This window comes from Carex rostrata, chromosome 4 (assembly GCF_964058835.1).
Source record: "Carex rostrata chromosome 4, lpCarRost1.2, whole genome shotgun sequence".
Lineage (NCBI taxonomy): Eukaryota > Viridiplantae > Streptophyta > Magnoliopsida > Poales > Cyperaceae > Carex > Carex rostrata.
In genome coordinates, this window is record NC_135921.1 from 13,199,213 (window position 1) to 13,216,670 (window position 17,458).

Here is a 17,458-nt window from a genome sequence, read left to right on the forward strand (position 1 = left end):
ACATTACATTTTTTTTTTCAAATTAGTGCAATTCGCATAAAATGACTCAGACCACACGTATTATAATTGCATTATAATTATAAATTATTTTTAATGAATATTATAATTATAATGATAATTCTAAGGTACATCTAATTTATATGATACATCCATTATATATAAACGTCGATCCGAACCGAGAAATTAGCAGAGAACGCCGCTACCCACAACCTACTAATTCAATAAGAAGATGATAGATAAACGTAAACAAACGAAACACGTGTCAACCGAGAAAACATCACTATTTTTCACATGGTGGGACCCACCAAGAAGCCTATATATTATGGAGAGTCGTGTGAACAAAAATTGTATGTCTAAGGGCTTCACTCACAAAAAACAACAACAGTCAACTGTAATTGCAACGTATTCTCGGCCGTCTGATCACATATAAAATGCATATATAATTTTTCATGCTCATTACATAAAATGATCATATAAGAAATATTGTTGGTTCATACATAAAATACTTATTATATGATCTTTTGTGTCGTGTAAAAAGTATTATTGAAAAATGCTATTTACATTTTCTACCATTTATATATGGCATCCAAATTTTTTTTAAAGAAATACTACTTTACTTCATAAATATTATTTTTCTTAATTTTTTTTACTAAAATATGTAAACTTTTACAACGTGAATAAAATATTTGCAGAAATCAAAAGTAATAATACAATTATATTATTGTTTCATAACAAGATGAATAAAATGTTTATTTTAAGGCCCTGCTCTGACTGCTCAAAATTCAAATTTAAATCATTGCTTTCGGTAGAGGTCGATTGATTCGTCAGTTCTCGAGCGGGAGGATTTCTAGCAAAAGGATAGGGTGTGCCTCAATGGCATGGGAAGTGTTTGATTTGCCAGCAAGGGCATGGTCCAATTCGCACGCATGCCAAGAACCAGGGTTGATCCTTTCTTATTGTTGTTTTTATTACTAATCATCTATTCTTTTAATGATCTGATCTTCCATTTTAATGATCTGATGTTGTAATGTAGTTTTGATCTGATCATCCATTGATCTGCTGATCTATTTATTTTTTATCTGGTCATCCATTCCTGTAATGATCTAATTATTGCCAGGTTAGATCCTTAGATTTATCAAATTATTGCTAGATCTGATTATTGCTAGGTCAGATTCTAGTAAACATATACTTTATTTTCCACACAGCTAATGCAGCCCACTACATTTTTTTTTGTTTTTACAAAATGGAATAGTTGATTTGATTGAGTAGAGAGTATCAGTGATACTGAGTGAATATAGGTGAAGTTTTGGTTCAGGCTCATGGTAACATTGCTCACATGTTCTTATGGAGATATATGATACTCTTTTTTACAAATGTACCAAACTATCAACTTCCACACTTAACCATTTTTACTGTTTTTCAAACTTGATTGGGATGTCACATTGAATTTGTGTTTTGATGCAAGTCGTTTCAGGTATAGGAACATGTAGTAAGCGTGTCAAACTAGGGTTGAGAGGTGAACTTGGAAATTCTACATTTGTGTCCTTGGTTTTATTTTAAATGGAAATATGGTTACTTGGTTTTGTTAATCTGATTTACATACTAAGGGTTTGATCCTCAATTCAACCCTGTTCTTTTTACAGTATTGGTACAATTGAATTAAGGTTATATTGGTCATGAATTCATGGGACTTCATGCTCAATTTTAGGTCCAAAAGACGTATGTAACACTTATTTTCTATTTTTTTTAATATGCAACAGTTCATACCAGCATAGTGCTTCAGTTTTTGACCCTCAATTATGATTTATTTGTTCTGGAATTTTGATCTTGAAGCCATGACTAAACTTTACAATGACCTTTTAAATGGTGTCAGGTACTCCATTTCAGGAAATTGATGTAGAAACACTGAGTTACTACTGCACATTACTATAAGTTTTTTTTTAAAACAGAAAACGGTAAAATTATCTAATTCAAAGTAATAAGTTGAGTACAGCGCCCCCAAAATTTGAATTGGCATCAACTTTTATACATTTTAAACTTTCTTTTTTGTTTCTGGTACAAATTATTGGATGTAGGGAAAATGTCAGATTTTTTATTCATAGCTTTTTTAAATTAAAAAAAAATCGAAATTCAGAGTTAGCCTAGCTTTTAAAAATCTCAAAATTCAGACGTGCTAACATTTCAGATTTTTTATTTTTTTCGAAATGTACCCAAAAAGTGAGTAGTTTTTGAAATTTTTATTTTTTTTGGATATTAAAAAAATTTCGGTGGTTATAACGTAATCATTTGTTTTTTATAAGGCCATATCACAAAATTTGATTTATAATTTCTCTCATCCAATTATTACTAATTAATACTTTACTAATACTAATCTGGTTTTCAAAAATACATTACTTCAATTAACACCAGCATGTTAAGTGTGTTCTTATAAATTAAAATTGTTTTTCAAGTTTGGTAGACATTTTAGATTATTAGGAGGACCTATCACGAAAGGGAATTTATTTAATTCGAACAGGCCTCTGAGATTTGAATTGGGCCTTGCTTTTAAGATTCGTAAAAGTTTAATTAAATTATTTTAATTCATCTTGGGCCACCGACGAGAGAATTCGTATCCTCTGCATTAATCCAAAAAAGAATATTTTGAGTTAATGCATCTGTACCGTCTGATTAGCTTTAAGATCCGTGCTCAGGGCTCAGGGCTGTCAATGATGTACCAAAAGGACCAAGGTGGCAACTATTGAAACTTTAGGTACTAAACGGGAAAGATAATGGGCAATTAATGTGTAATGTAATATTCGGAAGAACCATTGTAATGTAAATACTACTATACTAGTGGTGGTTAACCAATAAAGCTGAGAAAGCTAGGGTGTTCATTGGGTCCGGTTTATTCGGTTTTGAACCGAACCGAATTAGTTCGGTTCAAATGGTTCGGTTTTTTGGTTTAATGGTTCGGTTCGGTTTTTTTTTCTAAAATCATATTATAACTTCGGTTCGGTTCGATTTGGAAAATTTCAAAACCGAAATAACCGAACCGACCGAACTTTTATATATTATGAATTTGATCCGAACCACTTCGGTTTATTTCTTAATACTCCGATTTATTTATTAATCAATTGATTTAAATACTTCGGTCTATTTCTTAATATCTTAATTTATTTCTTCATACTCCGGTTTGTTTCTTAATATACTTCGGTTTATTATTGTCACACCCCAAATCCACCGGGGTCTGACAGCCTGCCGCGTGTATCTATCAGGAGTCACATATACACGCAAGGCAGTGGATCTTTTATATGCATTGCCAATATCCTCATTCACTGCGTCCGTTTAAGAAACCTGAAAAATAATCGGGAGGATGGGGGTGAGAATAAATTCTCAGTAAGAAATTTGCCACAGTTTAGATTATTGGACTTGCAATCAAACTCTATATTCAAAAATGAAACCCAAACAATAACAGTTCAAACAGATATATATTCATAATCATAAATAACAGAATGTCAATGCACGACAACAGTTCAATCAACCTGCAACACAGTTTACGGAATTTCCAAGATGAATTTCAAACACAACATATATTTTGGCTTAACTCGATTCATAACTCAGTTCATTAGGGCTTGTAGCAATTACAGATGTTCTTTCGAGCTGAACCTTTATCAAACCCACATCTGTAGGGTTACTGACACCTACAGATGGCCAACCGCTGGACCCTTTATCTGACACCCATCTGCAATCGCTTGGCATAACAGTTTATTAAGGTCTGGTTCAAATCATGTAAAGAAAATCCACTTTAGAATCGTTTCCAATATTCGTCATATTCAATCGACCGTTCAAATGCATTAACACGTAGGAAAATGCTACCGAGCCATAGACGTTACACAAGTCAACCACGATTTCCAATCACACATCTCATAACATAATCACCCTCCCTCGTCCCAACCGGTACTGGGAATATCGAGGGCCGTTCACCTAAGGCCATTTAGGATCCTGGGAATCCAAGTCAGCATACAGCCCGACTTGGCAAATTCATTGGATCCAAGTGCTTAACTTCGTAAATCCATTCACATACATTCACATACACAGTTCGTGGTGACTTTCAATCAAAATCAGATCACAATAGATCAACATAACCTATAACCATACCAGCATGCAAATCATTCAATTCAGATCAATTCGAGTTTAATTTAATTGGCTATGCAAATGCTCTACGCAATTCAGTGATGCAATCAATGATATTCAACATGACAAACGAATACACAGTTTAATTCCTGAAAATAAAGTATCAAACAAGTCCAAGAATCCCGCACCTTATTATGACGAGCGTACCGCTTAATTTAAAGATCAGGCGTCTCGAATTGCCTCGCGAAATCTGGCTCGACTGAGCCTACACCTATATTATACGATTACTTGGTTTAGTTCGGATACATTCTCAAAACTTAGATTCCAAAAGCCGTCTTTCAATTCGTCAATTCTTTTATACCTTTCGGCTCATTTATAATCATTTTAATTCAAGTCCAATTTAATAAGGTCCAAAACAATCAATCATTTCAATTCGATTCAAGTATATCCCAAGGCTTGTATTTTGCACAAAACAACCCTCAATTTAATTTATTTACATTTCAGAGCCATATAGGACTTCCTAATATCAAGCCATGCATATAATATGTCACACCTATAATCACCCTCAATCTGGATTTAATTTAATAACAATACATCATTATAAATAAGAACACGGTTTATCAGTTATTATTTTATTTATTTCCTTTATATTTATTTTAATCTAATAGTCTAAAATCACGTCCAATAAATCCACTCCAATTCATATTCACTCTGACAATCCATATATGTACAGTCCAGATCATTTTAAATTAAAACAGTCCAACTCTAATCTAAATTTTGAGATGCATAATTCATTTTTGAACTATGTTATATTTCAATTCAATTTAATTAAAGGCCCATAATTTAGCAAAGGTTTAAGCCTCTAATTAACAATTAACAATTCATTTCAAGTCCATTATAACTATTTTCACTTTCAAGGCCCATGTATAAAATTCTCATGCATGTCATACATTTTAATCCAATGGCCTACTTATTTAATTTAGTCCAATGCATACATATGGCCTGTCTTATACATAAATTTCACCACATTTACAATTTGGCCCCCTTCACTTACATTATAAAAACCTAAATTTTAAAGCCGTGTTTTATCCGACAAATTATGCCAACTAGAAAAATTTCAGGTACCGTAATAATTCTTTTTATCCTTTTTAAAAATCTGGCAAGCCTATTAGTACCAAGGCCCAAGCCTTGTTCTAATTCATTAATAAATTAGACATAGGCCCAACAAAAATCAGAGCCCAATTAATTTATTTTCAAGGCTTATAAAATACAAGCCCAATTCACTCATGGCCCATTTTATTCAAATCACGTATATGGCTGGCCATCTTATTAAAATTTACATTCTTTCACTTAGGCCCTTATAATTTCTACAATTCACGTATGACCTACAATTTCCCATGACAGCCCCAAATAGCATAAGTTTTAAACTTTGGTCCCTGTCAATCCAATATTCTGGTAAACATGTAAAACCAGACAGTACCAATTTCGGGTAATTAGCACAACACCACTAACTCAACAATACATCAAACAAGGCATCAACAAGTCAGTAGCAAGGCACAAGCCACAAGTCAGCACCTTTGCCGGGAAAATCAACAACCCGAGCAAAGGTGAAATTAACAACAATTCATTTTACAAAATACAACCAATTGAACAAGAGAATCGATAATTTACCCAATTAGGGCAAGCACAAAGAAAAGGGCAATAGAACGGTTGTCAGAAAAATCGAACACCAGAACGGCACCAAGCAACACCGAGGCAGCACCAATCAAGCACCCGTGCAGCACCAAACCGAACCCTAATTTCTAGGGTTTCGGATCCTAGGCGGGTCTGACAGGTCTGGTGTTAGTTTGTAATAATCTAGAAGTCAATAATACGATAATTTATCATAAAGCTTTGTTCATGAATTGAATGTTTATTTATATAGCATTTTGTTGCCTTGAGTATTATTGAATTTATGGATCATTTCGAGTTCATGACTGAAATTGTGAAACTCCATAATATAGATGATATAGACTCTTAAAAGGTCACTGACCAAGGTAATTAGCAGGAACACTAATTACCGCGATAAGGTTAGTATGTGGATTAAAAGATGGTTAAGTTTTACAAACCACCTGACACGAGATGTCATTTTAATCACATAAATACATGTTTTAGAAACATGGTATTTGACAGACCCCGAATGAAACATTAAATAGAATTGTGTTCGTGTCATTTATGTTTTCATTCAGTGTCACGTTCTACAGTATGAGGTATTTATCGTTCCCACTGAGAAATATGTATGTGTGATTGTTATCCACCGCTGTCCGTAAAAAGCAGTCATAACGGTAGCTTTTCCATATGTATAGCTTAGCTGAGGAAGTGATAGTTTACCAAGAATACTATTTGTCCCTCGTATCTCTATACGAGCTATAGCATCACTAGGCCCCTTGATAGAGTAAGATTATCTGCTAGCGGTATAATTACAAGAGTAATTATATTTGATAATCTGCTCAAGATCAAGAAAAGATTAAGTTAGCAAGGATGACACACATCTACATTGAAACTAATCTGATAGCTATGAGACAGAAGAACAGACACAAGTAAATTGTTTACTGGATCGTGATATTGTACAGTACAGCATCATCTGTGTAATTGGATGGTCATGATGTGTTGCCAGATGCCACCCATGACTAACAGAAGTTAAAACAGTTTTAACTCTGTTTACCAACATAACACAGATCCTATTGGGTCACACCATATAGGAGCTACTCGGAGAATCTTACTGATTAATTATAAATTGATTATAATTAATATTAAGATGGTTATAATTAATTATACGTGTTATAATTAAATTATAAATGTTATGTAAAAATAACAAGCAAAAACATTGGTTAATTTATAAACGTGTATGACACGTTGTATAAAAGTTAACCGGTTAATTTATAAATGTGCAGGACACATTGTATAAATTATCGAAACAACAAATAACCGCAAGAAAAATATATATAATTATTCAGAATAATTATACGAATATTATTTGTGTTCGGGCCGAGGGCATTCGAGTCTTTTCAGATTCGTCCTTATCCGCATGACACGTCATCGATCCTATCCAGATGACACGTCATCGATACCGAAACAAATAACCGAAAGAAAAATATATATATAATTGTTCAGAATAATTATACGAATATTATTTGTGTTCGGGCCGAGGGCATTCGGGTCTTTTCAGATTCGTGCTTATCCGCATGACACGTCATTGATCCTATCCAGATGACATGTCATCAATCCTATCCACAAGGGCAAAATGGTCATTTCACACCTATGCCACCTTGCATGTGTAGAAGCATGGAGAAGAATGTGGAAGGGTGTGGAAGGGGTATTTTGGTCATTTCACATATAAAAGGATGAGGTGTCAATGGCATATCTTGTAAATAGGCCGAACTTGGAGGGCATTTTGGTCTTTTGCAACCGAATCTAAACACTATAAATAGGGGTGGAGGGGTAGAGAGAGAAAGATATATTCACATATATACATATGCACATTCACATGTATCTTTTCGTGCAGAAACGAATCGGTATTTTCTCTCTTTCTCGGTTTCTCTCCCAAATAGTGTTTCGGTTGAGAAAAGAAAGTTATACGTAGTTGACGTATAATCTTGCGGGTTGTTGTGAAGAATATTTACGGGATTGATGAATAGTGTTTTACCGAATTTAGCGGTATGTCAGTTTTGCATATTGATGAAACTGAGCAACCGAAAATTCGTGTTTACGGGTTTTCGTCTTTTCCCCGTGAATAGTGTTTTTGCATAATTCCGCGGTTTACGGTATTTCTGGCAGAAGAAATAAACCGCTCTCCGGTTAGTCCTGGTGGATAACCGATAGAGGCATCAGACGTCTGATGCTCCGTTCCGAGTCGATTCCTTCCCTGGTGAGGCTCTACTCGCTCGGTCTGCATTCCAACTGTGATTTGGAAACAAGGTATAAATATGTTATATTAATCTATTTAATTTGTAAGTAGATTAAAGTTTTAGAAATCAATCATGGAGTAGATCTGTAAAAGGATTAAATTGGGTTTTGATGCCAAAGGAATACTGAAGGTGGACCGCCTTGGAAAGTTTCCTGACATACCCCGTTTAATCCTGAGCTTAAGTTGGCCGTAGAAATTTTTGTTCTACGGTCATTCCGCAACTTAAGCCTAAAAAGGGGTTTTGGTTACAGCACCGAGGAAACCCCAACATCTGGCGTGTCTGGCGGGTCGGACCGGGAAGGAAAGGGAGAGATGAGGCTGTGGCGGCGGCGGCGCTGCTGGCCGTGGCAGCGGCGGAAGGGAGGGGGCCAGCCCCTGTTTTCGGTGTAGAAGAGAGGGGAGGGAGTGGGGTTTGGGGTTTCCCAAACCGAGAAGGAGAGAGAGAGGAGAGGGGGGCGTGGGCGGCTCGCCGGCGACGGGATGGGGCGGAGGGGGCGGAGCCCCTCTCTTTTTTTCCTTTCCTTTGGCGTAACAGGGAGGGAAGGGGACGGGTGGGGAGGGGGGGCTGGGTCTGTCACGGGTTGGGAGGGAGAGGAGAGAAAGAGAGAAGGGAGAGGGTGGGATATTAAATGGGTTGCTTTAAGATTCGTGCTGGGTGGGATGGGTGGCTAATAAAATTCCAACACTTAATTTGTAGCATTTAAGATCCGTGCTAGATGAATCAAATGGTCTAAACAATTCAGAATTTAACATTGTTTCTTTATATTGGTTTTAAAGTCTGTTTCTTTTATAAATTCGAATCGAAGTTTCGTAAAATTTTGCAATTAATTTCGTATGAATATTTTGTACTTTTATTTCTCTATTCTAATATTCAAATCATTTGGTATTAATTGTACATCTCTATTTATATATATATATATTTATTTGATTAAACTCCTATAATTCATTAATAAACAAGATTTATAAATTTCATAATTTATGTGTACAAATAATTCGTATTGTTATATTTTAAATCTAGAGTTCAACTAGGTCAATTACTTAACGAGTCAATTTATTTCCTTTTCTAAAATTCCATGAACTCGTAACAAATTTTTCTAAGTTATGAATTTACCGAATAGTCACAATTTATCTATAGTGCTATATTTTATTTTATGTTTAACTCTAACTTTTAATATACATAATTTCATACTTCCTTTATATTTCGAAATTTTAGTTTCGTTTTAGTCGGTCAGAAGTTTTCTGAACGATCGTTTAAATTAATTAAACTTTTTATTTAAACCAAATGATTGATTAAGAATTTTAATCATGTTTTAAAATTTCAGAATGTAACAATTATAAATCAATTGTTTTAAATAAACAAATTAATTGTTTGAACCGAACAAACCGAAATAAAACTTTGGTTCAGTTCGGTTCTATTTTTAAAACCGAATTATAACTTTGGTTTGCCTAGTTCGATTTGGTTTCAACCGAACCGAACCAATGAACACCCTGAGAGAAAGCCAACTCAACTCCGTATCCACTGAGGTATCTCATATTTTGCATGACCGACGTGTCCGGTGTCTTTGAGCTTTGAGATTCACGCAGAACGTATTGCAACGGTTGAGATTTTCCAATAAGTCACACAAAAAATGAGATTTCTCAGAGGATGCAAATTCAGCCAACTAAGAAATCTCATCTTTTTTTACTTGGCCAGAGTACCATGATATACAACACCTTATATTTGTTAAACCTCTAGCTGTTTTGGTCTAGTGAGCAAGTGTTATCTGAATGCTTCACCTCCAATGGAACTAACATTTTGTAGATCGTTGTGTGTTTTTTGTATTGTTCTAAGTTTTAATTTCCATCATGGAGGGTTAATTAAAGATCTGAAGCAGTATCCTCTATTGTGTATAGAAATTCATGAATGACGGTGTTAGTGCATTTAAGACCCAGTTCGGCCCGAGTCAGAATTAACAAGCAAGCCCAGCTCGGCCCAAGCCAGCTCATTGACAGCCCTACCTGATATTCTACAAAGACCCAGTGATTTCCCGCCATTTCCTTCATCGCGCATCACTCCCTCTCACAATCCCCGCCTTCTCCCCACTCGCACGCGCCCGGACACAACCCTACTACAGCTCAATGGAAGAAGAAATCAAATCCGAATTCGACAAGTGTAGCTTTTCGATCGAAGAAGACGACCAGATCCTTCCGACATGTACTCTCTCTCTCTCTTCTCTCTCTTTCCCCCAATTGATCTATTACAAGGGGTTTTAACGCCGTTGTTTCCTTCATTTCATTTTTTTTTTCTCTGAAAGTGCTCACCTGTTGCATCAATTACAAGCTCAGCGCATCAGATCTTGCTTCTTCCTGGGAGGCCTATTATCTCAGCAGGTCATATTTATGTATTTCCTCTCTCTCTCTCTCTCGCTGACTGTACTAACCACCATTTATTAGATAGCAAAACGGAAAAGGATTAACCCTGAATACCATAAAGTTTCTACGACTTCCTATTAGATCAGTCAACCCTGTTTTATTCATATTGATTGTTGTTGTATTTATCAAAAATTAGTCAGTTGGGTGATCGGTAACAATTTAAAGTGAAATATTAATAAAATGGTCACCTCATTAATTATGCATCATTTTTCCAAAAGTTAATTATCATTACTCTCTAGGCAACAAATATCTCCAGTATTTATACTTTAAATGTCTGTCTTGTTTTTTATTTTATTTTAAAAACTGTCCTTTTGTAAATCTTTATGCTGTTTTTTTTTTTTACTTAATCAGTCAGCTTACTGGGTCAGTGGTTAGTAGTGCTCACTTGGATGGTTTTTTATTGCATCTCCAAAATGAGGCGAAGGAAAAAATGAACAAAGAAGAATCCAATGTCTATTCCAGCCATGACATCGACATGTGAGCATACTATGAGACTTCATTTAAAATTTAACAATGTTTTTTTATAGTTGGGCCGAAATTAGTTTAATGATCACTTGTTTGAGCCTATAAACCAAAGTGAACTGGTTAGTTAAACCATTACACAGTCTAACGGATTAGTAATGAACTTGACAACCTCTGTGGAATAAAAAATCAGATGAAGAAATATTCAAAAAGGAAAAAGAAACATAATGAAATAATATTATAGAAGTACCATATAATGTTAGTCAAAATGGTAAAACAATACTGGAAGTTAATAATGATTTTATGCAGACTTATAGGTAATGGGCCTGGTGGACCCGAAGAGAATCAAAGCTTGCCAATTTCTCAAAATCAGAGGCTGAGTTTTCATGCGTCGACACCTAAAACAAATGGAAAGTCTCACTCTGGCAAAGATGCAGGAACTTTAGCCATTCCTGTGACACCGTTTGGACAGAGAACAACCAAGTTTACCCCACATTTTGTGTTTAATGCTCATAATGGGGCCAGCGAATTTACAAATCAAGAGAGAAATTACTCTGACGATGATGAAATAATCAGACGGGTTCAACCAGGCCAAAAGTGCAGTTTGAATGTTATATCTTCTCAGCCTCAGCCAGGGTGCCGTTTCATGTATGACAGAACCGAAGATCGGGCAAGTACAAATCTAGAAAAAATTACTAAGCTAATACCATAATGCATATGGGGGCAATTGCTCTGAACAGCAATCTATATATATATATTTTTTAAAATTGTGGTCAACCCAATGAACCAGCAGATTAAGAAATCCTGACCATTGACCTGATCTATCCATATTAACTGGGTGGAGTTCATGATAAGTTGGCATCTGATGTTATTAAATAGTGTGCTTATATAAGATTTTATCGGGCAATGTTGTTGTTTATTATGCTCCTGAAGGAGAAAAAAAGACAAATTGGATAATTAGGAAAATTTTGAATACTAAGATGGGCTGTTTAGTCAGTTTGGGTCATGACTAGCCAGAGGGTCAAGGTACCAAAACTTTGGGCCCAACCAGCTAATCTTATAGGTAAAAAAAGTTTAAACCAGGACGATTTTGATTGTTTGTTTCACATTTCCACCCTTTCAATGATGAATGCCGGTGCCGATGTATGGTACAGGAGTCCTTGCTAGCATCTCTTCTGCTGATTCCTTATTTTTTTTTTGCAGTTCAATTTTCTTGAAAACCGAATAAGAAAGTCAGCCGACATGTTCACTGGAACTGGAGTTTATGGAGAGCTGTCTGATGCTACTATGGCTTCAGAGGTACCTCTCAGTATTGATGACTAGTTTTTCAATAAGAATTTCTGACTTAGTTTTTCAATGAATAATTTGTTCCAGTGTTAAAATTAAAATTGATGATTTATTTCACTCAGGAAGAGATATTTTCAGTAGGAATTGTTGCTTGTGATGCAGAAGGCCATTTAAATGAGAAATCAGTCTTGTTACAATGCAGGTATATTCAATATCATGTAGAATAGTAAAGTCAAGGTTACCTGATCTGTTTGGCACTGTAGTTATCAACTCTTTATCTTTTTCTAACAACTAAAATGGCAAAATGACAAAAGAAAACAACAAAAGACAAAAAGGGAAATCTTTATACCAAATCTCAGTAACCTATATCATTCTTGTCAAACACATTATCTACTCTTGGAAAAGTATTTTTCCTCATTTTTCAGTTACTATGCTATATTTTTGACAGTGCTGAGCATTCCTGTGGACAGCAAGTGCAGCTCGATCTTCATAATTTGACCAAATTCTCCCTATTCCCTGGCCAGGCACTTAAGATTTCAAACTTTCTGATTCCAAGACTGACTTTTTGATATACTCTTGAATTTGAATTTCATTTTCAAATATATTCTAGGTAGTTGGTATTCAGGGCCGAAACCCTAGTGGGCATCATTTGGTTGTGTCAAAGGTGTCTGATTCTTTGCCTAGGCCAAATGATATTATTCTTCCTCCTGCCAAAAAGCAAGCTCTACCTATGGAAGATATACCTAGTATTTCCTCCCCATCTCGAGTTTTATCTGCGGTGAGTATTAAGTACTCCAGTTGGGTTTCATTTCTCCCTATGGAACATAGTACCAATAGTAGCGGTTTTGACACTTATATGAATATTAAACCTGTTTTGTTACTTGATATACTATGGGCATAGACTATTGACATTCTTTTGTTCTTTAAAAGAGAGAAATTTGGTTATTTTGTTCATCTAAAATATCTATTATTTATTAATAGTTTTTTCTCTGTATTACGATTTTTTTTATCTTAAATGGTTGAGGGACCAACTTGTTCAAAGCTAAGACAGTTATAAAAAAATAAAGTAATTACATGCACTTCTGCTCAATAACCGAAAGCCTTAAATTTTTTATAGATAATTGCTTCTGGCCCATTCACAACTTCTGATAATCTACTGTTTGAGCCACTTCAAGAGCTACTTGCTTATGCTCGTAGAAAAGAGCCTCAGCTTCTAATTTTGGTAAAGATTTACTTAAGCACTGCAAGGAACTTGCGTGTTTACATTCAAGTTGAACCCAAAATCTTACTTTAAAATAACACCCAAAATTTGTCATACTAAGTAACATCATTACAGTTTCAGATCTATTGCAATTGACTTGTTATGAAGTAAGTCAAGTCAGGCTAGAAATTGATCTGTTGGCAGATAGCTATTATGTTTGGTTGCAAATGGGTGAAGTGTCGGGTTATTTAGAAATAAATTGTGCTGTAACTGCTAAACCCTTATCATCGCTGCATTGATTGATGGCACAGTAGTAATAGTGATTTCTTGCTGGTCTTTTGGCAGATGGGGCCATTTGTGGACTCAGAGCATCCCAATATTAAAAAAGGAACTGCAGACCGGAGCTTCCGTGATATTTTTCTCATGGAAATTGTTTCCAGGGTCAGTGGCCTGAAATTACTTTTCTAATAATCAGTATGATGAATGGACCCAAGTCGCACATGCTTCTAGCCTTCTAAAATACAATGAGTCATATCTTTCAAAATAAGAAAAAATAGAAGTTTTTCATAAAAAAAAACTATGCAAAAGGCATGAAAGAATTTTCAATTTGGAAAAATCATAATTTGCACATTTTAGCATAAAAATGGAGATGATATTACAAGAATAGGGTCACAAAATAAACTGGAAACTTCCTTGCAAAGCTCTATTTAGTCCAGAAATTTCAAACCATGTATGTTTTACCAATTCCCAACCGGAAAATTCTTTTATACAGCTTCAAGATTTCACTCAATACATGGGCTCTAGTATGCGGGTTATTCTGCTTCCTTCAATACGTGATGCTCACCATGACTTTGTTTTTCCACAGGTGCTCCATCTTTTATCTGTATTTTTACAGAGTTTACCTCTGAAAATGTCACAATGTAATGTATTTGTACTTGCAAAACTAGAAATGTGACAAAGCAGGGCCTGTGTCAAATGCATTCTTTTCTTACCCTATTACTCACGAGATGAATAGACAACCACTCTTTTCTCTCGTTGTAGAGTACATAACATAGAAGGAAAGATCAATGCTTGGGTGCCGAGAGGAATAATATGTTATATTATAGCTTTATGAGGGCACATGAGATGTTTTTCCTTTGTCGGGTTACATACCATACTGGGATTATATGTAAGAGCTAAGGACATGCTTAAATTATTGTGAGTGCAGATCTGTTTGCAGGGTCTATGTTTGTGTTTCATATTCCACTTTTCAGCGAAACCAGCAGCTTTCAATTTTTTGTACTTGTTAATTATAGTTGAAGAAATATTTTTGGTACTTTTCTTCCTTGCAGGCTGCTTTTGATCTCAACTTGCTGGAAAGTTCCACAAATCAGGTAGATAGCATCATTTTCTTTTAAGATGAGCTTTTGCTTGGACCTCTTTTGAATCATTCTCGTTTTACTTTTTTTTTTTTTTTTTCCTCACTGAACAATATTTTTATGCAGATAACTTGCCTTGCAAATCCAAGCTCATTCAGCGCTAATGAGGTAGAAGTCCCAAAATCTCTTATTCTCTACAGTAATACTTTTTCCTGCCTGGTTAAGACAGTTTTCTTCTATGCCCCAGATAGTCTTTGGCTGTTGTACTGTGGATGTCCTGAAACAACTCAGTGGTGAAGAAATTTCACGCAATCCATCAAATGAAATGTCTGACAGAATTGCAGTACTTGCAACGCACCTCCTGAAGCAACAAAGGTAATTCTGATTTTTTTTCTGTTTGTACAAGTGCTGGACATTTTCAGTATGGTACTAAATTCAACACTACTACTAGTAATACTTCAAAAACTCTGAATTTGAGAATAATTATATTATGGGTTTAATTTGATAAATCAAATGTATTTCTATCTTTATGGAACAGCTTCTATCCATTATATCCACCGGCAATAGGTGTTCCTTTGGATTTCTCCCTTGCTCCAGATGCCTTGAGGATTTTGTCATTTCCAGACATTCTTCTTCTTCCTTCTGATCTTGCTCCATTCATCAAGGTAAAAAGGTTGCTGTAAGTTGAATGTGGTAGATCTACCTAAATGACCCAAAATTTGTGAGCATAAAAGAAAATAAAGAGATAATTGTTCTGAATTTTCAATTGTTGAAAATTATCCAAAATCCATTTTTCATAGTGTTACAAATGTTATACTCACAATATTTTTTGTCATTTTTGTCATTTCCCTCAAATTTCTTGCATTGTTGGGAAAAAAAAATTGAAAGATGCACAAATGATGAAAAGACCACTTGCCAGATAATAAAAAATCTCAAGTTGAAGGTATTTTACACATTTCCTACTGTGTTGATATGGTAATTTTAATGGAAGTGTGTGAGTCTATGTGTGCGCATTTTTGTGTGGGGAGTATCAGTTGAGACCTTTTTTTCAATTATTATTTCTTAATTCCAATTTTGCACCGGTTGTTGCTTTAGGTTTTATCTATTGGAAGTGAGGATGAAGTGGCCATGAAGTCGGTGTGTGTGAACCCAGGGAGGTTAGCAAAAGGCATTGGTGGGGGTACTTTTTTGGAACTACATTTTAACAGAGAAATCGACAAGACCACGGCTTCTATCATTCGCATTTAGTTAGTTTTCAAGTTGCACCTTGTTCCATGGTGTTGTTTGGTATATTGAAGCCAAGCATTGGACATCTTGCTGTACTAGATATTAGTAACAGGGCAGACGGCAAAACCATCAACCAACGGGATACATTGTTAAATTGTTACAACATATGGGCCTTCTTTTCACATTTCGTAATTATTATTTAACAAGAGAGTATTAATCTTAATATTTCTTGTTGTTTTATCAACTACTGTTAAGAAACATATTTCATTCATGTATTTCCATATGCTCTAGAACTGCACTCTCTAGTCTCTACTAAGAGAAAAGCTTCATGTTGTTAATATCTAATGTAAGAGCAAACTTTGTTATATTATCCATGGACTCCCATTGTGTGAATATATCTTGACAATATCCTATCCAAAAACAATTTTTTTTAACATATTTGCAGGACGCGAACAAATAACCAACCCCTTGACATACAATAAAAGAATGGCAAGCAAGGTATCCTATCTAACCTCTAAACTCTAAAGGCATTGCAAAATGAATTTAAGATTCCCAACCATTTATTTCTATTTTAAAGCATTCACTCCCCTCGAGTATATTTATCACAACCCTTTACCACGCTTGCATTTTTTTTTTCCTATAGCAACAATTATACACAAAATTTATGTAACAAGGATGAAGAGGAAAGGGCTCTTATCTCACCTTTTGAGAAAGAAATAGTGCTGGTGTTACATTTATATTTATACATATTTAAATATTTCCAAGCAATACTTCAATTCAACCATTTAATTTTAAAACCTCTAACATGTACGTCGAGTTTATCCTGTAAAAGGCTTGGAAATATTGAAGAGTGCTTCCGAACTCATTAGTACACAATTTCATTTTTTTTTCATATTAAACAAGAAATCTCATTAGCACATTTCCAATATTTACATTTTGTTTATGAGAGTTTGAATGTTTATTATTATTACTGTTTTTTAAATGATCATGGAAATGTGCTGAAATGACGAAATCAATTTACTGTACTATAGACAGCCCTTTTTTTGTATACTCGGATTTGCTTAGTTGTCACGAGATTATGTGGAATGGTAAGAGAATCCATATCCATGAATTATGCTTGAAAATGACTATGAGAATGTGCTGAAATGAATGTTCAATATTACTATGAAAATAATTGTGAGAAATTATATATAAAATGAGAAACAGACTCTTGAAAAACTATATATTTTTTAAAAAACTTATTGAGTTGTCAATAATAATTTTTTTATTAATAATTATTGATAAATTTCTGATCAACACTAATAATTTAAAGTATAATAATTAAAATATATAATATTTAGGAAAACAAACAAAAATTATAAAACGTAAAAGTTGTAATGAAAAAAATGAAGAAATTAATGATGAAAATATAGCTGAATAAAAGTGACGGATAAAAAATAATTTATAATAAAG

The 17,458-nt window shown here is 34.6% G+C and overlaps 1 protein-coding gene across 1 annotated transcript; it reads left to right on the plus strand.

Annotated features, from left to right (window-relative positions):
• The first annotated feature begins 10,123 nt into the window (after positions 1 to 10,123).
• Positions 10,124 to 16,275, plus strand: POLA2 (DNA polymerase alpha 2). Its single transcript, XM_078301637.1, has 16 exons — positions 10,124 to 10,253; positions 10,354 to 10,429; positions 10,823 to 10,948; positions 11,243 to 11,603; positions 12,137 to 12,232; positions 12,343 to 12,422; positions 12,669 to 12,744; positions 12,831 to 12,998; positions 13,338 to 13,442; positions 13,767 to 13,862; positions 14,194 to 14,286; positions 14,753 to 14,794; positions 14,906 to 14,947; positions 15,027 to 15,154; positions 15,318 to 15,444; positions 15,875 to 16,275. Exons 1-16 carry the CDS (start codon positions 10,178 to 10,180, stop codon positions 16,025 to 16,027), a joined length of 1,845 nt encoding a protein of 614 aa, XP_078157763.1. The 5' UTR covers positions 10,124 to 10,177; the 3' UTR covers positions 16,028 to 16,275.
• The last annotated feature ends 1,183 nt before the right edge of the window (positions 16,276 to 17,458 follow it).

What these genes read in the sequence shown, in the direction of transcription:
- POLA2 (XM_078301637.1), top strand. Translation starts at nt 10,178, where the DNA reads ATGGAAGAAGAAATCAAATCCGAATTCGACAAGTGTAGCTTTTCGATC. An exon ending in ATGACAGAACCGAAGATCGG is followed by an intron (nt 11,604 to 12,136) that starts GCAAGTACAAAT and finishes TTTTTTTTGCAG; the next exon opens with TTCAATTTTCTTGAAAACCG. An exon ending in ATGCTACTATGGCTTCAGAG is followed by an intron (nt 12,233 to 12,342) that starts GTACCTCTCAGT and finishes TATTTCACTCAG; the next exon opens with GAAGAGATATTTTCAGTAGG.